The sequence below is a fragment of the Dermacentor silvarum genome, chromosome 9 (assembly GCF_013339745.2).
Source record: "Dermacentor silvarum isolate Dsil-2018 chromosome 9, BIME_Dsil_1.4, whole genome shotgun sequence".
In the NCBI taxonomy this organism is placed as follows: Eukaryota; Metazoa; Arthropoda; class Arachnida; order Ixodida; family Ixodidae; genus Dermacentor; species Dermacentor silvarum.
In genome coordinates, this window is record NC_051162.1 from 131,338,445 (window position 1) to 131,359,357 (window position 20,913).

The 20,913-nt window shown below is 44.0% G+C and overlaps 1 protein-coding gene across 1 annotated transcript in view; it reads left to right on the forward strand.

The window, feature by feature from the left end:
- Positions 1-8,932: 8,932 nt before the first annotated feature.
- Positions 8,933-20,913, forward strand: part of LOC119464325 (C-1-tetrahydrofolate synthase, cytoplasmic) — a 45,686-nt gene continuing 33,705 nt past the window's right edge. The window contains exons 1-8 of the mRNA XM_037725244.2: positions 8,933-9,483; positions 11,893-11,977; positions 12,089-12,202; positions 12,762-12,898; positions 15,346-15,446; positions 16,639-16,775; positions 18,048-18,159; positions 18,580-18,766. Of these exons, the coding sequence (XP_037581172.1) occupies positions 9,431-9,483; positions 11,893-11,977; positions 12,089-12,202; positions 12,762-12,898; positions 15,346-15,446; positions 16,639-16,775; positions 18,048-18,159; positions 18,580-18,766 (926 nt within the window). The 5' untranslated portion in view covers positions 8,933-9,430. The remainder of the gene's footprint in view (positions 9,484-11,892; positions 11,978-12,088; positions 12,203-12,761; positions 12,899-15,345; positions 15,447-16,638; positions 16,776-18,047; positions 18,160-18,579; positions 18,767-20,913) is intronic.

Sequence of the window (20,913 nt, forward strand, 5' to 3'; positions counted from 1 at the left end):
GACCAGCCGAATGTACCATTAGAAAACCTTTGGGGGCCTCGAACAATTTTCAAGCCACAGTATCTCGTTCGCGGTTGCGTAAATTGACTGATAGAGAGATAAATGTAACAAGAATGGCAGCGATACGGGTACGCGGTTATTCAGCCGAGAAATTTCAAAATACAAAAAGAAAGTCGCAGTTTCGCCCGAAAGGCGAAGCATCAATTGCGATAGCAAATTAGTAGAGAGCTATACGGAGTATGGATAGTTTGTTTATCGGCTGCATAAACTTGGACACATTCGCTTACTAACTGAATTAACAGGCATGGTGTCAGCGCGCACAAGAAACATGAATGGATCACACTCGATGACCGCAGGCGACCACTGTCAAAACGCTGGCGTGAGTAAGCCCGGGCGGCAGCGGAGTGCCGCGTTGCTGGACAGAACCAAGGCTATGTTGTTTGCTGTCGCTTGGAGATACTAAGATAATTTTTTTTGCATTCCGCCTCCTAATTACTTAATTAGTCTTAATTATTTAATCAACGTTTCAAATATATAATTAGATGAAAGTTATCAACGAGAAACTGTAGAGCAACATGGGAAACTCCCTAATACAGCTTTCTGTTGCTCAATACGTGCTACATAAAAGTGCTTTTCCGAGCGTGAAAGGAGCCCGCGAATACACGCTAAATGCCGCGCGACTGACCGCTCGAAGTATTTGTACATGACGCCAATTACGCCCTCTGAGTTAATATGTTGCGTAGCGCACCCAGGATTTCTGCCATGGGGGGGGGTTGACAGGTTTGCCAATACCATCTAAACAGTACTAATTTCGATTTCTTCACGGAAATTGTCAAAAAATGCGCTTTTTGCGAATGTGTAGGCGATTGCGCGTCTTGCATCTTATTTACACTACTCAAAATGCGTAAGGAAAGAAAAGGGGGTTAAACAAAAGGGGGGTTTAAGTCGGCCTCAGGGGGGGGGGGGTTACAACCCCCGAATCCCCCCCCCCCCCCCCCCGTCGGTGCGCCACTGATATGTTGATGTCGTTCAATGGTGATCTTGTAGGCGAATATCCTAAACACGGAGAAACAATTTGCTTTTCGTAGCTTGAACAAGCCAGTCAAGCCGGTACACATAATTAAGATTAGGCATTTGCAGATGTTTTCTGCAACATAACAATGGATAGCTTCTGAGTCAAGCGCTACTGCTATATATATATATATATATATATATATATATATATATTGTCACGTAGTAGTGACGATGAAGCAAACAGTCGTAAAACTGTGAATGACGAAACTGATTCTTATTGGGCGAACCTGTGCCCACAAAAAGCAAGTTACACTTGAAGCACAACGATAGCGGCGAACACAGTCGGCGATCGTCGAAATCTGATCAGCGGCGAAACGCGTCGGCTTTATACCTGAGTCATCGAAGGTTCCAGAATAATCCCTGGTACGCGCGTGTCTTCCAGAAAGTTCTAGACAATTCGCGTTGCTCATACATCAGATTACTGGGCGTCGGTGACCACAGACGACGGATAGAAGCATTGATAACGTCCGAGAAGCTTCCAATGCAGGCGCGTCCTGCGCGGAGCGATAACGTTTAACATTTGTCAGCCATGTTGAAAGCGGCCACCGGTGAAAGATAAACATGTGTACGTGTCAATATATATATATATATATATATATATAGATATATATATATATATATTTCTCTGTTAAAAAATAGAGCACGTTTCAACATGCCATATAGCGTCTCATTTACTGTTCTGATCTGGTGCTTTTCTTGCACATTTGTCCGCTTTCTCGTGCGTGCTTTTATTGCTTGTGGCCGGATAGACAGCTCTGGTAGCACGTCTCGGAGTTCCAGCAGCGAGCCAGCCTGTCTAGTAAATCGTGCCAACTGTTCTTGTTCATGGTTTGCTAGAAAGTGTGGGTACTTCAACCAGAGAACTACAGCCATAGAATCAACACACAATGACGTGACTTTTTTACGCATATCACATGTCGAGATATGTAAGGTACGAGCGCGCGTTGCCCTCCTGCTGATTATCAAGAAAAGCCAGTGTAAAAGGGCATAAACAATATTTGCAGCTCCTTGCAATTGCAACCCCTTTCTCGACAGCAGCTGAACACACAGGAAAGGTTTAAAATGCAGAAAAAACTGAAGGCAAGGGCTCTGAACACAGTGAATTGTCAAGTGGCTGGTGCACAAAAACAAATGCTGTGCCATGAAACATGTTGTTTGCTGCTATAGCTAAACACTACAGTCATATGCTGCTGTAGATTTGCATGGGGTCACTTAGGGGCTCAAGGAGCTGCTACCGTTTTCAAATTGAATTTTCTTTGTCCTTGTCACTTAATTTTCTAGTGCAGAAGCTTGCCCTTGCAACTGCAGAGGCGCCGGAAGCATGCACAACCTGTCCAGACCATTTTCATGATATAGATTGCATTTGCATCTCATAATTTCATGGGTTTGTGAGATTTCAGGACGCTTGCACTTTATACTTTCTCACTTACCATGCATTATCCACTTCATCTGTGTGATAACCCTATCGGGAAAAAGCAAGCGCCGTCTGTGGAGACATGACATTGCACATACGGGTCTCTTTAATGTTCGCGTGCCTGCCCATATATGCCCACTTTTTGTGAGCCAGCCATCGGAATAGCGATGATTTCAGAAGATTACGCAAGGAGAGTGGTATCTGTTTTGGCCGTTGTGATATGTAGCAATGCACCACACATTTCATCAGCCGAAAAGAACATCGCTCTCCTATAGAGTAGTCATTGCGATTCCGACAGCAGGCTGGTGAAAATTTAGCATAAATTTTGACACCATCCAAGTAATTCGTGTTCACCAGTGGCATATCTTAGCACGCATGCCTTGCTGACATCGCTCCTGTTCTGCCTAACTAAACTGTATTGATTTCCCATTTTCCCAGTATAAGCAAATTTGCAATTATCATATGAAACAACTTTGTAGATGATTCTAGGACGCTTGCTGCACGGCGAGCAGCTACACTCTAAAGAAAAGTTACCCCTTGCTTCACATGGGAAAAAACGGCGATGTCCTCAACGTTCGTCCCCTAATGGAGTAATGTTCCTTCCCCACGCATGGGAATAGTTCCACCTTTTCCAAAACCAACATGGAGCGGCACCAGTTTACGTAAAGTACACTTTTCACCTCTCCTTTCATTGGGACAGGTGGCTATTTACATTCTTCCAAAGATGTTTCACCATATGAAACAGCGCACAGCGCTTCACTTATTTGCAGGATATTGTGTTCCGTTTCCGATAAAAATTTGGCTTGCCCAACACCATCCAATAAACAGCTTGCACTAGTGGTGCAAGGCTGGAGTAAACAGCGGAGCTGCTTATCGACCTAGCATCTTCCAGGTTTTACTAGACTTGACTAAGTTTTGCTAGGAAGTGCTACGTGTTGCTAGGCATGGTATTCCGAATCGGCTCGCCGCCGACGCGCAGATTCTCGCTTGGAGATTCTCGCGCAGATTCTCGCGACTCGCTACGAGGTGAGCGGCTTCTTCTTCGGCTGTCCGGATCTTCTTTGCTCGTCCCATGTCAAGACCACATGTATTCGCCACAGAGTCAACGAGAGTTCTGCCGCCGTGGCGGAAGCTCCGAGCTTTATCTCCCCGGTGACGTCATGGCCAAGCTGCGCCTCCACACTTGCCGGGGCGTGGCTGGTCGAAACCTGCCGAGCCGCCGCCAGAAGCGCCTGCTGCAGTCACGGACACCGCGTGCGTTCGGCGCGAACGCGGGGAAACGGGGAAACGCGGACGGCGTCGGCAGCATGTCCGCGCGTTGCCTCGTTGGTGCTGCTACAATTGCTTTCTCTCGCTCTCTTTTTCTCTCCCGAGCATAGCGCGCGCCGCGCGCATGCTCTCCTTCTCTCTCCTTAACGTCCCATGTCAAGGTAACATGTGCACTGCACGGAGAGGAGGCGAAGCACACGCCGCTCCGCGAGGTGGTTGCTAGGCAACGCGCGGTGACGTCATCGTTCAGCGAGTTTTTTTTTTGTACACGCGTTACGGACTTACGGCTGGCTTAAACAGCTCCGCTGTTAAAAATCAGGCTCCAGTTTTTTCAAAATATGGTTAAAGTGTCATGTTTACTTGATTCGCATATATGCATTTGTCAAACTGCACAAAATTCAGTATTTTGATAATAGCAGACCATGAATGACTGATGGAAGGACTGTTCATGCTCCATTATGTGGATTTTGCCATGCTGAGACAGTAGAAAGGACAAAAAGCTCATTTTTAGCAGTATTTTCGGTTTATTTTGCACAACCTTGAATCTATTAGTTCTCACAGCACATGGTGACCAATTTCATTATATGAGAGCTCTAACTTTCAATATTAAAACATACCAACATGCAAACACATTTCTGTAACTAGCCGCGTTAGCTAAGTTAGGAAATTTGCAGGCGCAAGTTTGAATCAGCTAGCGCAAGACAGGGGTACTTGGAGAACACAGGGAGAAGCCTTCTTTCTGCAGTGGACATCAATATCAGCTGATGATGATGATGCTGTGGGTGGGTGGGGTTCGCAGAGCTGGTCGCAGCCCCCCCCCCCCCCCCCCCCCCCGGAAAAATGAGAACTTTCTGCCTATGGTCAGACCACTTTTAGCTGCGTGTTCCGTGTACGCGTCGCGATGTGGATAACTCTGAAAAAAAAAAAAAATGGATGTCTTGATTCAGAGTGCTCCTCGACGCCACATTATGCAGCGTTGTAGAACTTAACAAAACTTCACAGTCACCACCACCACCTCCGGTCGTAATGCCGACACTCCCGCCAGGGGCGTAGCCAGGGGGGTGGGGGGGTTCAAACCCCCCCGAAATTTTTTCCGCAACCCCCACTTACCCACCCTTAGTTCTCGTCGCTTCACGCTGACATAATTCATGAAACCGATGCTACTATCAAAATTTCATTCCTGGGCGCTTCCGTTTGGGTTGGTGATTTACAGCGAATCATGTCTGCATATGGAAAAAACTGTCACGGTATTTGTCAAGGCTTTGACACTCTGTGAAGTTTTGGGCGAGAATGTGGCGGCCGCATTCTGAAGCAACAAATGCGCAACAAATGAAGCAACAAATGCGGCAGCCGCATTTTAGGTGATGGCGAAAACACTCGAGGCCCGTTTACTTATATTTAGGTGCACGTTAAAGACCCCAGGTGGTCGAAATATCCGGTATACATTTCCGCCGCTTCCCTTCAGGTGCCGGTTAGGCCACGCTCGCGCAGGATCTTAAGCTACGTTCACAGCTGTCGGAAGCGGCAAAATCTTGCAAAAATCCGCCCGCCTAGGCGGCAAAACAGGCAGAAAAACAGGCTGCGCGCCAAATCGGTCTCGGGCCGATTTTTTCGCCATGGCGAAGCGGAAAGGCGGTGGAAAGTCGCTCTGCTTCACTGGAAGCTGCACTAGCATGTAAACAACCGGTCGTAAACTTGAACATGGCACCAAAAGTGTAGGCTGTAATGCTGATCGACGCGATCAAGAACCAGCCCTTGCTCTACGACAGTACTGTCAGCAATACTCGCGATAGTATTCAACGTCGCGCGACCGGAGGTGCGGCAACGAAGCCTTGGCGTGACCCAACTTCTCGCGCTTTTGCAAAGCCAGGCGAACCCACCACCGCCGTTTCCGAGGTGTCCGCGTCTTCCGTTTATTCATTGTCCATTTCTAGAAAACGAGTAGGTAGAAGTATAAAAGCCATTTCTTCTTCCACTTCCACGGCAGACAATAGTTAGGCAGATTCCTCGTTGGCGCTCCATAATTCTCCTCGCACGTGTACGGTATGTTGCAGAAGTCGCGGGGTGCTTTTCTCGTCGCGACGATAGAGTGGGAGCGTATATAGGTCTCACGTAGGACGCGCAGGCTTTGGCGAGCCCACGGAGTAAGATAAGACAGGAGCGCCGACTCCGCCGCCGCGCAACGCATTCGCTCGGGACCACGGCGAGCCCCAACACAAGGGCCAGCCCGGGTTTTAGCTGTGGTGTTCCCGTTGCCGCTTTGGTGTCCTGAAGGCGCCGACAATACGAAATGATGAAATGTTATTACAACTTGTAAATAAAAGCTATTAACGAAATATTATCACGCCTTTGCACCAACCTGTGACTCAGCGCTACCGCGCCCGTGTGCGGAGAATTACGGAACGCCAACGAGGAATTTACCGAAGGTCGCAGATGACACGCGAAGTTGCGTAAAATGATCACTTTTGATGACGGTATATGGGTCAAAGAATGAACATACCGCTCGAAATAATGCGATAATGAGCGCCACCACGCCGACAAACGTACGCAGACGAGATGGATCTGGACGAAAACGGCAGCGGCTGCCGCGGCGGTAGCATAATAAATGTGAACAACTTGGACAGGCGCGGAAAAAAAATTTCCGGCCGCTTTGGCCTTTCCGCCCGCTTGCCGCTTCCCAAGTGCGAACGTAGTCTGCGCGAGAAACGTCTCTTGTTTGCGATTGCGCCCCTACGAAATGCTGGTAATTACCGTTGTGTTGTTGAATCCCAAACCAGCAATTACGGAAGCCTGGTAGTTGCTGTTTTCTTGTGGAATCCCAAACCAGCAGTGTACACACGAAGGGGTTGATGACAGCAGTGAAATTCCACCGACAGCAGTGAAATCCCCCCCCCCCCCCCCCCCCCCCCGAAAAATATTTCTGGCTACGCCCCTGACTCCCGCTACTATATAAACGCTACGAGCCTACGACGCTCTCGCCGTCAACAATCACGTGAGAGTGCTCCGCAAGGGCTCGCAATAGAAGTAATAACGTTCACATTACTTTAGAGGGAGTCCTAAACCTCATCTTGAATCTGGACACCTAGAAATGTGCTGACCCCGACGGAATCTCTCATACATTATTAATTCGTTATTCCTTGTGGACTTCCCGGTATCTCTCCACCATTTTCTAGACATCATTGAGCAGGTGTTAAGTCCCTTTATCGTGGAAGGCAGCTAAAGTTCTTCCTCTTTACAATTAGGGTGACAAGCAACTTTTACCTAATTACAGATCCATATCATTAACAGCATAGTTATACAAAATGCTACAACACATCGTTCATAAACACATTATGGAATTTCTTGAAAACAATTATCTTCAAGCCTGTTTTCAACATGGCTTTCGGCGTAGTTACAGCACGGTAACTCAATTAACTGAGTTTGCTCACGACATTTGTCTTAATATAAACTTAAGATATCAAATCGATGCCATATTTATTGACTTTTGCAAAGCATTTCACAGCTTACTCCACTTTAAACTGCTCCATAAACTTAATAACATGTTAAAGAACCGCTTTTGGTTTCATGGATTTCAAGTTTTCTTTCTTTACGTACACAGTTCGTCTGCTTCAACTCTGCTAACTCAGATACAGGTAAAGTAACGTCAAGAGTGCCATAGGGGTACGTGCTTGGTCCGCTGTTATTTTTACTTTATAATAACGATTTACCACGTGATCTAGCGTCTAAAGTCCGTTTGTACGCTGTCGACTACGTTCTGTACGACCTAATTACCTCTCCTGATGATCATGATCATCTTAACCATTCATTTGAATGTGTTTGCAAATGGTGCATCACTTGGCAAATGAACATTAACTATAAAAAAACCTGCAAGAAACATGGTAATGACATTTTCTACAAAACGACGTCCTTCGGTTTTTGATTATTGTTCAGAGGAGGTGTCGCTGATGAGGATGAGCCATTACAAAGATTTGTGAGTAATTTTTACTTCTAACATGTCATGGTCAAAATATATTGAATCTATCTGTTCGAATGCACTAAAATGGGGTTACTTACGTAGAACTTTAGCAAAGGCACCAAAAGAAACCGAGCCACTAACATACAAATCACTCATACGTCCTATTTTAGAATGTGCTTCTGCAGTCTGGAATCCACATAAACATTATCAAATTGATGCGATCGAAGCCGTGCCAAGAAAAGCCATACGTTCACTTTACCGTCGGTATGACCGCGATTTCTCACCTTCATCAGCTATTCACGCGTCTAACCTTCAAGTGCTTTCAGTGCGGCGGAAGAATGAATCATTAAACTTACTATATTGTTTGTTTTAGATGCGAACCCCCGAACAATAGACAGCTCTCGCCGATTGCTGACGGGAGATCGCCCGTGAAAGGGCGCGTCGTCGACAAGCCAATCCTGCGTTGAGTGCCGCTGAAGCTGTGGCACTCCGCCAACGCCGAGCGGATCACCTGACCTTCCCTAGATCATGGTCAAGTTACTCACAATAATCATAACCGTCAAACACAGGGTGCACCCTAGACAAGCTTCGCTTACCCCCATTTTCCGATAGGGGAAGCGCCGACGATATTTTTAAGACTCATATATGACGACCCACGTACGCAAAAGTTTTTTCACTTCAGTGAAAGTAGTGCAACAACTGAATAATGATTAATTTATTTAAGCAGGAAGCTATTACTGACTGGGCAAAAAGAGCTTTCTTTTTTTCTTTCATTCATTTCCACAGAATCTCTTGCGTAGTCGGGCCGACCCTGCTCGTGCAGTGGTCGTTGCGCTTTGCGTAGTGAAGAACAGAAACCGAAACTTGCAGCACTGTTGGAGAGACATACAGTGCCTTGAGTTTCTGATGCTTCACAGGCAGTAGCCATGACAGAACATTGATTCGTGTTCTGTTTTGTTATTCTAGCCTCGTAAATACTTGCTTCTTCTCATTTAACAGGCATTACTCATGCCAGTAAATATCATAGGCAACCATACAAACCGATGCAGGGACTGGGTGCAGAGTATTGAAAACGAAACTCGCCGTTCGAGAGCGAATTATCGATCCTAGCGTCCCTGCGTGCTCTAGCTGCACGAGCCTGCGCGAGTATCAACAGGTGGTTAGTTTGTTCTCGTTTGTTGGGTTTATATGAACGAACGCTGCTTCGACCATCGAGTTTCCTTCGAAAAATGTAGTAGGAAACTGTATGGCGGCCACAACCACGTACGAATGTGCTTCATCTAATTTCACGCCGTTCCAGTTCCCTGCGAAGTTTACGACGAACCTGGCAGCGTTCCACAACATGGAATGCTCTGCAATGACATTAGCGCCCCTTGTTATAAGCGAAGGACCGGTTTACGCGGCCGGCATGCGCAGGCCGCATTTTCTTTCGGGTGTGTGTTTTATTTCTCGACAGGCCGCCCCGACCGGCTCGCTTCCACTCGCCGTGCTCTCAGACAGACACCCTCGCCCGAGATATCACGTGCCTTATCGCGGAAGCAGCCAACGAGCCTGCCTGCTACGCGAGAGGGCACAAGGAAAAGTTGATAGGAGCTGTGTGACGCCGTTCAGTGGTCTGCTGTTTTTCTGCCCCGCCAGCGGATAGTAGTCCACGACGCCGTACTCTCTCAGTTCCATCATCGCTGCTGTCGGCCGTTGGTGACAGAACCGTAGCAAGCATGTCTTCGGCTCCAGGTGAAGCAACGGTGTTATCCGGAAGGCAAATTGCCAAGTAAGTGCAAGCGCCACGACGCGCGCGCGAAGCGGCAAAAAGCAAAAAAAAAGATGCATTGGTAAACTCACGTGTTGCGCCTGAGCGGCAGTTCGCCGAACTTTAGCGACGCGAACTTCGGTCGCAACTTGTTGGAGCGCTTGTATTGGCGCATCTTTCAGCATCGAAACTGTTTATGTAGAATGAGAGTCGCATTTTCTTAGAGAGCGGTGTTTCCTTAACATGGTTTTAAAATTTGTTTATATGCATGCATTACTGAAGTCACGAAAACTTGCGCAACAGCTGTTTGCATCGGTGAAAACACGTATTTTGGAATTACCAGTAGCCCCTAACACGCCTGAAGGAGGCATGAACATGCCTTGTATTCGTGTATTTGTGAATGTTGCGGCCCTTTTTAAAATATATATGCTTTAATCGACCAGTCCATCCACCTTACTATTGATGTGATAACATGATACGCTTAAAGTTTGCATGCATCTGTGTGGAGTTCCACAGTTCCTGCACTCTCATCTTGAAGTCTCCGCACTATCAGTAGGACATCCCTTCTGACCTTGCGCTGGACGTCTAAGCGCCAGAGCTCCTAGACTGCTGATAGCTTGTGTGCAAGATAACTCTGCAGCGAAATGTGAAGGCATCATATCTCAATTGCTACATGGCGTGGTCGTGGGTAGATAACTTACTTCAAACCGTGTACCAAAACTTCTGCACAGGATTGCAATAAAAGTCAATGCACTGACCGGTGAATCCTCTTGTCTTGAAGTGTTGGGAACGAAGCATCATGGGCCTTTCTGAAAATAGTAATCACTGGTGCAGCAATTCACACTATAGAAAACTGTTCAAATGGTAAATCAGTGAAGTATGTCAACTGTTAGAACAGGTGTACATGAACATGGAGAGAATATGAAAAGCAATGGCATAAAGTTAGGGTCCTTCATTTTCGCATTCTATGTTGTTAGAAATTCGGGAAGGGGGGGGGGGGGGGGGTTAAATTCTAGCGTTATTTTTTAAGAGAAAAAAAAAAAAAACGGGGGAGGAATCGAAGGTTTTATTGTCTGGCAGAAAATTAGTAAGAAATCTGGTGTTTTGCTGTCAGGTACGTGGCCTAAAGTTTGTAATTTTTTTGGCTCAGTTTGCACACAATTCACACGAGCGATTCTCTCCTTTTGACCGCAAACATTCTATTCAACAAGCAAAGTCGCTCACAAGAACATGTAATGGCAAAGAAAGCTGCTCGCAAATCATGTGACGAACTCATCTGTACAAATCCTCATTGTCAGGCATTATTAACAACTTTGAAAGAAACCACATTAATAAAAACAATGAATGAAGACGGGTTTGGCGATCCCTTGTTTACTTAATTTGTTCACTGCACTTTTTTTCTTAGACATGTTGGGCCTTTCATCCTTGTCTGTTGTTGCCTTGTTTTACTGGTTCCCATATACGCTTTTTGCAGCAAGATTAATGAACTATCAACTAGATGAATCTGTTGCCCTTATTTGAATATAACGTAGCAAGGGTCAGCGCTACGTTGATTCACTTCCTAGCGCATTACCACTGTTACATGTATGCGAACTGCGTGAAATGTGATGCATTGTCCCGTTCTCATATTCTTGTAGCATGGTTGCTAGAAAAAACAAGCTTTCATTCACTCAATGTTGGCAGGCAAAAAAATATATATTTTTATATGTGCCAGTTTTTGCTGGAGTGTCAGATGAAAACAAGGCATATACCACCATTGATGTAATAATTATATGATATATCCTGGCTGGGGGGCTTGCTCACAAAAGGGGGGCATCATTCATTAGTTCTGTAACACATACATTTATTATTATCCTTTACGAAAGGGCATACTTTGGGGAGAAATCGGGTTTAATCCGATTTTGAGAAATTTTGTTCGAGGTCCAAAAAAAAAAACGGGAATTATTGGTCTTTACCCGAAAATGAAGAATCCTGCATATAGTTTGCCATAAAGCACGGCGATGGCTGAAAGGATCGGCCAGATATTTGTGCGTAAATAATTTCATCATAACTCGAATGTTTTGCTTAACCAATCTGCTTACATTATTAAGTTCAGCAGACAAAGCATTATTTTTTTGGTGTGTGATGTGGAATTAATAGATGCTATCAGTGCTTGTTGTGACATAATCAGATGCTCAACTTGGCAGACAGTGCAGACGATAGGACAAAGTCTGTCCTGTTTATACCTTTTCTTTCCTGACTTGTTGTCGGCCTTGCTTGCCTTGTCGAATAAAAACAAACTAGCCCAGCTTAGAACTCTCGTGCAGGTCAGATTCTCTTTATGCAGAAAGTTTTCTGTAACCTTGCTTCTGTTTCTCTTCTATTGGAAGTAATAGGTTCTGCACACACCTTACTTATCTTTGCTTTCTTCAGTGAAACTCCCCTGCCTAGGGAAATCCGGGAAAAGTTGGCAGCAGAGGTCAAGGCCATCAAAGTCAAGCACCCCGAGTTCAGGCCTATGCTCGCCATTGTACAGGTGAGTTTGACATGATGAATGCTGCTTCTTGAACCAATTCTCTGTGACCGCGAAGTGCAGAAATGTACAGCTTTCGAGATAATGATGCACATAAAAAAATGTTTCGCTTAGGTTGGAGGCCGAGAGGATTCCAATGTGTACATTCGTATGAAGCGCCGGGCAGCTGAGGAAGTTGGCGCCGAATCCCAGCACATCAAGTTTCCTCGCACCATCACGGAAGATGAGGTGAGCTGAAATGTTCTTTTGCCACCTGCATGCAATACTTCTAGCGAGTTTCCCTGTAGGCTTCACTACATTCAGTTGCTAATGAAAAGCTGAAGATTGTTCTCAAAGCGACGCAAAGCATAGGTGACCGCCTCATATTAGCCTGGCTATGGGCCAATTGTTTTCACTAAATTATTGTAGGACTGATTTGGAACAAGCTTCCCAAGCTTTGCCTCATGTTATTTTCTGCTAGCTCTTTAATTAACTCAATTAGTGCAGTAATTACGCTTGCGGGGTAGCAATTGTGGGTTTGATATGTGAATTGCAACATGGGGTTTGCTTCAACCATGGTTGTCTCTTTTCCAGAACCCTAATCGATTGCCTTTGTAGCATTCTGGTACTTGAGATGTAAAGCACAGTTTCCCTTCATGAAATGCAGAAACAGCAATGATGAACCTGAAAAATTAGTTTTGTGCTTTATACTGGCCTACTGATTGTACCTCTTGTAGTTGGCATGCTAGGCACTATGGAGCATACAATCGTGAGCATCATCGATGCTGTCGCCTCGCGTGTTGTGCAGCTGGTGAAGGAAGTGGACACACTGAACAACGACCCCACCATCCATGGCATCATTGTCCAGCTGCCGCTGGATTGTGACACCAACATTGACTCCAACCGGATCACAAATGCAGTCTCACCTGAGAAGGATGTGGATGGGTATGTTCAATGGCTGGTGGCTTGATTCTTCAGATGGCAAATGAAGCAACATTTGCTGCTTACTGAAAGAATATTTTTCTTTAATACAAGGAATTTTGTCTGGTAAGAAGAAAAGCGTAGTGACAACGCAGCACTGGCCAAGTTAAAATTACATCTAAAAAATTAAGGAAACACAGTTCGAATCCCTCGCAGGTTCTAAAATGTAAGCAAAGATTTGTTCAATATCTGAAATATTCATTTATTTATTTACTTATTTATTCATAATTTCCTGCAGTGCCAACAAAGCATTATTGGTTTGGGGAACATGGTACATATTGCAATTGACCACAAAAGAAAAGACTAAACCAAAGGAAAGCAAACAAGTAGCGTGAAGCAAACGCAAGAAAACTTTTTAAACAGCAAAGTTTTAACAAAGCAATGCATGTAAGATGCCCTCAGAACCACAATCAGTAACTGTTTTAGACATATTGTTCCATGTAGTAATGGCATGTGGGAAGAACAAGTATTTAAAAAGATTGCTACGTCATTGTATATCACGAACCTTCAAGCATGGTAGCGAAGACAAGACAATATGTGGACGCACAAGGTAGTGTTCTTTCTCTATCCCATTCGTTTCAAAGTACTATACCCTGTACAGAACAATCAGTTTCGTTTTTCATATTGAATCAATTTGTTTTTCTTTTTAAAATGATCCTTTTATTAAATACTTTAACTTGGTCATGGGTATGTTCTCATTTACCGTGATTGTTCATTAGATTCATTTGTTCGTCATCTATTGACGGGTGCGAATAAAGTCACTTCTCTCTCTCTCCTCAAACTCTATCGTGGGTTTGTACAGTTGAACCTCGATATAGAGAAAACAGGTATAAGAAACTATTGGATACGATGAAATAAATTGAAATAGCTTCTTGCGACTTCATCATAACAAGGCTTGACTGTAATTAAAACATTTTACAATCATGCAAAGTCACCTGCATAAAACATATGAAGGCACTTGTAGATAGGCAAACAGCTAGGACAGTATCAGCTAGGACAGTCCCGACACCAGCAACACTGAGAAGTGAGAGTGACTCCTATAGCCCGCCTCGCAAATTGGGAAAGGAGAACAATGGGTAGCTTTCGCAGGAGTGAGTGCAATTTTCGCTAACCAACCACATTTGGACTTTTTCACCCCTTCCGAAAATAAAATGCTGCTGTAATAAGTTGCTGCATCTGTGGCTGCTGAAAATCCTAGTGCTAGCTAGGGGCTATGGGGGGTGTCCTCTTTTGGCCATGGGTGTAAGCTCTCGCAGCTCCACTGAGGCCTCCGAGAAAGGCTACAGCACGTGCGCCCTATCTTGAAGGCCATGGTACCACTTTTCTAATTATAACAATTGAAGATCTAGCTGCGCATTGTAAGTTACAGAAAGATGTTATAACAGGAAACTATGCACTGCATTTCAATATTTAAAAGAGGCAGAGGAGCCATGTACTCTAATAGGTCACGTGATAGGGCATCCTATTTTTTGTCATGTTTTTGCTGCATGAAGGTGCCAAAAGTAATTTTTTGCAATTTGTTGTGAAGAATTAAAAATATAAATCCTCATTTAATGAGGAAAATGGTGCTCATTTCAGTCAATACGAGACATGATCGTTCCATCAGCGGGGCTATCTCGATTCATGTTCTGAATAGTTGTCTGTCTCCATATAGGACTGTCACGGGACTGCAAGACAAATAAAATAAATACATATATATATATATATATATATATTTTATATACATATAAATTAACTCATATATACATATGTCATTGTTGAGTGTGAAATAGATTATGAAACCTCTGCAAAAAAATTTCTTTGCCAACATAAAAGTTATCTTTCAAACTAAAATAGGTGAAAGGGGGGGGTGGTAATCAAGCTGCTCATACAAATGAAATTTTGTGGATTGTGGATTTGTGATACTGTGTGGTAAAATGATCCAAAGTTTCGCAGCAATGCACGCATGAAAATAATCCATAGTTGGTGATAATTCAAAACTGGTGATTGATGACTTCTCTGATCTAAGAGGGTTCAAAATACATTCAAAACGTTGTAGGCCATCTAAAATTTTAATGTTTGTTTGATTTAATTGCCATTTAAAGTTACTTCGAATACAACTGCATCTGTTTTCGGTGTTAGTGAAGAAAACTGGAGCTTTTGTTGCTGGACTGCAGAATGCACTGCCTGCCACGGCAGCCCAGTGGCTTTGGCGTTGGCGTTGCTGAGCTCTCAGGGCCATGGGTGTGACCCCAGCCACAGCAGCAGCATTCTGATGGGGGGGTGAAATGCAGTAGTGCTTGTGTGCTTAGATATTTAGGTGCGTGTAAAGGAACTCCAGGTGATCTGAATTCGGAGTCCCCCACAACGGCATGCCTCATATTCACATTGTGCTTTTGGCATGTAACACCCCACAATTAAATTTTTTGCAGGATCCACGACCAGAATGCTGGCCGTCTGGCACACGGAGAGTTGGAAGGCTTCTTCATCCCCTGCACACCGAGGGGATGCCTTGAATTGATCAAGCGTTCAGGTAAATTTAAATTTATGCTTGCTGTTTTCCTTGACGAAGCCCTTTCTACGAGTGCTTCCAAGTTAGCACTAAGAGAAAAATTGAGTCAGTTTAGACTGATAAAGTATTCTTGAAGAACTCATGTTGTAAACTGTTGTAAAATCGATGTTGGTAAAAGGAAAAACAGCCTTTGCTACCTCTTTCATCGTGAGCCATTCGGTCGAATACCCATGATTATATGAGCTCATCATAAGCTCAAAAGTGGCAACCGCTCATGACGAGCTGAGGTTGCTAAGAGCCCTTAAGAGGCCCATCACCAGGCCCCATAGCAAATTTTAGTTATATGCTGGAACAGTCTTGCGGTAAAATTGGTTTATTGATAGCAGGAATTTAAATATTTGAAGTGTCGCGAACCCATGATTTCAGGAGATTAGTTTCACTGCCAACATAGACGCTCTCTCCACTTGCCCCGTCTAGCCTCTGCAGGCAAAATTTGTTTGCTGCGTTCTGCCATACCAGAGCTGGAGGATCGCATCACATATATGCCGCCGGCCGTGTTTAGACTGGCAGTGCAAAAGTGTAATGGCTTTTCTGTCTTTTTGCGATCGCAGACATATCTAGTATTTTTCATTTGTTTAACTCAAATGAGCAATTGTTGTATTACTGGGAATGTTCTCACGATCACGAAATGAACCAATGCCTGTTGTGCGTTCAGCCGCTTATGATGACACCGCGTGACGACAGTGCGGAAGTGAGAGCAAGCAATTTGTCGCTGCTTTTGACACGAGATTGTAAATTCCTGCATGCAGTGCGATAACCTTTGGCTCAAATGTTCACAGGAGCCTCATTAACAGATTGGCAACGTCTTCTTAATATGCTTAGAAAAGTGTTTCAGGGCTACTTTTAAGTCCAGAAGTGCGAGCTAAGGACACCAAATATGTTGAAATTTCAATCTTTTTTTTTTTTTTTTTGTAAACAGCGTAAAGGTCGAAGCTAGGCCAGTGAATTTTTGTACAACGTGATGAAGAGCGAAGACGACAAGACGAGAGGAGATACAAATAGTGCGGACATGCTGTTTGCACTGCTCTTCTCCTGCCTCGTCCACTGTTCACCACGTTGAGTTCATGTTCGTGTTTAGTGTTTGTGTTTTGGCTGCAGTCAATCCAAGGCTGTAATTGCAACATGTCTGAATCATTCCTCGTTGGCTGAGCAGGTGTCTCTATTGTGGGTGCTCGAGCCACAGTCCTTGGCCGGAGCAAGATTGTGGGTTCTCCGATGTCGTCACTGCTGCTGTGGAACCATGCCACAGTGACCACTTGCCACTCAAAGACCAAAGACCTGCCGTCAGTGGTAAGGAAACTCGGACAGATGTGCTCAGCTCACACACAGCTGGTCAGAGCTGTTCACAGGCTGTTTTCATTTGGAGGTGTATGAAATTGGCATAAGCTGACAGCTTTTTGTTTGGAACAGATGCACAAACCAATACTGTGGGCCAGCTAAGGGGTTGCAGTCGCTTCAAAAATATTTGCCATGTTCTGAAGACTTTTGCAGCTACAAAGCTGGTTTGGCTGTTTGCAGCTGATAAGCAGGAATGAGGGCTAACAGTTATTTCTGCTGCAGAATGAGATGCTTGTCTAAAGAATTATGAACTTTTGTCTTTTGAGCTAGCATTCAGTATTTACAACTTTATACAATTATGATAAATATGTCAGGGAACGCCAAATTTGCTTTTAAGCAAGGAATACTTGTGATGCATGCATTTGAATCTGATATGTAAATACTAGTAGCTTTCCCTTTGAACTCTTAATCTCATTGAGTACTTATGGGGGGCACACTTGTTTAGCCACTAATGTCTTGAAAGCAATTTGTTTGTTCGCTTTTATTGCTCGAAGGGGTACATGACTACACAAAGTGACAAAAAGGCACAAAATAAATGAGGACCACCCTATAAAATTTCGCTCAAGAACAATGTAGCACAATACAAGTATTGCATTATGCCATAAAAGGAGGAAAATGAACCTGCAGCCTGTGGCCTGGTTATAATTCGGCGTCGCAGTTGTTTCACCCTGGATTTAGGTTGCATGTGCATGGTAGGAACCCATGCTGCACATGCTACAGTGTTGCAGGCAACACAGGTTACAAAAATCAGAGGCGTTGGTGCCTGTGTATTTAAGAGAGGGTTTCTCTTCGTCAGGGACAAATAGACAACTGTACACAAACAGCCTGTAGAAGCAAAAGACAAATGGCACAACACTGTCCTGCCATAGTGTTGCAGATCAGTACCGTTGTTTGTTTTAGCTCCTTGCTGTTGTCATTGCTTTGTTTTTGTTGTGGCCTTGTGAACATGACCTCGTGACTAGCACGAGGTGACAATCTTCCGACTTTACAAAACATGTGCTGGGTGAGTCTACCCTTTTTAGTTTCAACTTGCGATATGTCTTGGGCTGCGCGTACATGACAGATCCCTTTAGACAAAGTGTAGTTTGTGCACTTAGATAGTTCCCAGATGCTACAAACTGTCAAACCTCAGTGCAGATTATGTGAACAGCTTCACTTCTGCTACTGTTTGCCATTTATGATTGGTGACATCTTTCCTGAGCTCACCCGCTTTGTTTCCCATAGTGCCGTGAAGCCGACATCTTGGTGGTGGCCATTGGCCGCCCGCGAATGGTCAAGGCTGAGTGGGTCAAGCCTGGCGCTGTGGTGATTGACTGTGGCATCAATGCCATCCCAGGTATGCAGTGCTTCAAGCTACATTGCTCATTTTGCGAACTCGTAACCTGATTCTTATAATCTGCTTTATACCTGTGCAAGGTTTTAATATTTTAACCGTACAAGATGATCGTAGGCTTAAAACACTGTAAGGATAGGCTGTAAGAAATTATTTATGTGCCAAAGCCATGCGCCGCAAGCTTTTGAGGAGCAGGGCACATTGCACAATAGAGAATCAGCTCGAGTTAACTGGATGCTTTTTTTTTGTCTTAGTTCATACAGAACATGAAACATGCTCATCGCATTTGCTGTGGAACACTCGTCAACATTTTGTAGTGATACTCGTAGCTTTCTGGCCCTGTTTGAAGCATGCCTTGTTTGGTGTTTCCTGGCATTGTTTTCTACGACCCTCACCCTGGCACTTTTTTGTTAACACTTCCAGATGCGACCAGAAGCTCGGGCACCAGGCTTGTTGGTGATGTGGACTTTGACGAGGTTAAGAAGGTTGCGTCTTACATCACGCCTGTCCCAGAGGGTGTGGGGCCCATGACAGTCGCCATGCTCATTAGCAACACTGTCGAATCAGCCAAACGCTGCCTCAAGGCCTCTCTTAAGGTGACAAATTTTTCATAGAACGACCTCTTGGCATGAAACTGCTGGCACATTAGTTAAGTGTAATGTAGCGTATTAATGTTTTAATGCCAGAAACCTGTGGCTACGCAGTTTGGAAGCGTTAGCTCTCGATATATATATAGATATGAAGACTCCACAGCTACCTTCATTCTTTACTAGAAAAGCGGAAAGATAGCAATCAAGAAAAGAGTTGCCCCAAGGAAAAGCACTCCCCAATGGCTATTCACTGAATGCTTAGAAAGTATTCAGTTATTAGACTGGGAAGGACTAGGAGTGAGAATCAACTGCGAATATCCTAGAAACCTGCGATCTGCAGATGACATTGCCCTTTTCAGCAACGCAGAGGATGAATTGCAACTAATGATTGAGGACCATAGCTGTGAGAGTAAGCTTGAAGATTAATATGCATCGCAACAAGCGATGGAATGAAAAATATTAGCCTTAAATTTTGATGGCATCTGCTATGGCCTAGTTAATTTTATGGTGGAATGGTCTACATTGTAATTTAATAGAGCCAGAAACTGAGAATTTTAAGTTTTAAAATTTTTTACTGAGACACAGCAGCGCATTTACGAAAAAATACTTTGAATTTTGTGACTTCTCACTGACATACCAGTGCTGTTAAAGTACAAAACTTCAATAAATTGAACTTTGACCTTCATTTTCTCATAATTATGAACATTTTACTATAGAATCAATTAATGTAGTGTTTTGAAAGAATAGTTTATTCGTGTAAACTGAATTAGTGTTTCTATCTAGTGTTTTGTCTAAAATGAAATTGTGCAGTCTGGTCACTTCGGTATAGTTTTTATGTGAAGATCCCTTAAACATTATTGTAAAGATATTGCTCCTTCTAATTCTTTGCACACGTTGTATCAGGAAATAGTAGATAGATCAATATCTGGTGGTGAAGTGTACGGCAATTAACAAGTCAGAACAGTGTCTGGCTTAAGTAAATATCACTTTTAAAACTTGTTTCACTTGGTGCATCATTTCCTCAGTCTGTATAAATTCTGCGATTGATTGTTCCATCGTGTATATTACATGGCCTTTTGTTTTATTTTGCAGCAATAAACAGCTATGTGCCTTCCAACAAGGACTACACTACAGATTTGGAGGCAGCTGTTCAAGTTTAGCACGAGCTTTGAACAAACCTTTTCCCCTTTTTAAGTGAAGTGCCTCTGCTATAGATCAATAAAAGTTGTACCAAGCAGCAATGATCCCTTCGCAATTGCTAGACTTCTGTGAAGATTTCAATTTCTGGTGAGCACATTTTCCAACTTCAGTGCAGCTGCCAAGGCTTGATGAGCAGTGTGTGTTTTTCCTGAATTGCAGCGCCATTTTTAATGTGCAACACAGCCTCAAAGGACACAAAGTTGCAGTGGGAGTCAGACTTTGAGGTGACAGAGAAAGGTATTGCCAACTGAAATGAGCTGTATTAGTGCTTCTGTTTCGTGCATAAACTTGCAGTCCGTGCAGCAACTCGCCTGCTTGCAGGTAATGAACCCCTTGTTCGAATGTAAAGTTGTCTAGAAGCTTTTGTTCCAAGTAATAATTAAACAGTAACTAATGCTCCACCACCTTATCGAAAATAAAAAGCATATCTGTAACAGCATTTAAGGTCTTGAGGGCTGTAGAAACTACAGTCGAACCTTGTTATAACGAAGTCGAATCTGACGTGAAGGTACCTTCGTTATAACTAATATTCGTTATAAGTGTATATTTGCTACACACTGACATCGGCGAGAAACATTTGATATTTAACTTTTCGTTATATTCGATAATTCGGCATCTGTCGGTTATATCGTGGTTTGATCACATCCTTCTTGACCATAAAATGATGGCGCTTAGCAAGTATGGATGTTGGCAAACATTCTGACGCTAAAGTTGGCCTATAATTGTGGCCATGGCAATCCCTCAGAAACATTGTCTTGACACCATGACGCAGAGCAACGTTTACTGTAGTTGTATAGTTGCTAGGCAAAGTGACGACACTGCTCAACAATTAAATTTTTAACAGGAGCGCTACACGCTTTTGGCTATGCTTGTAGCAGTGGAGCGGAGTGGGCCATTGTATCCATGACAACCTGAAGCATCCACCTTCTGGGTACCGAAACTGGTTTGTAGAAACAAGTATTACATT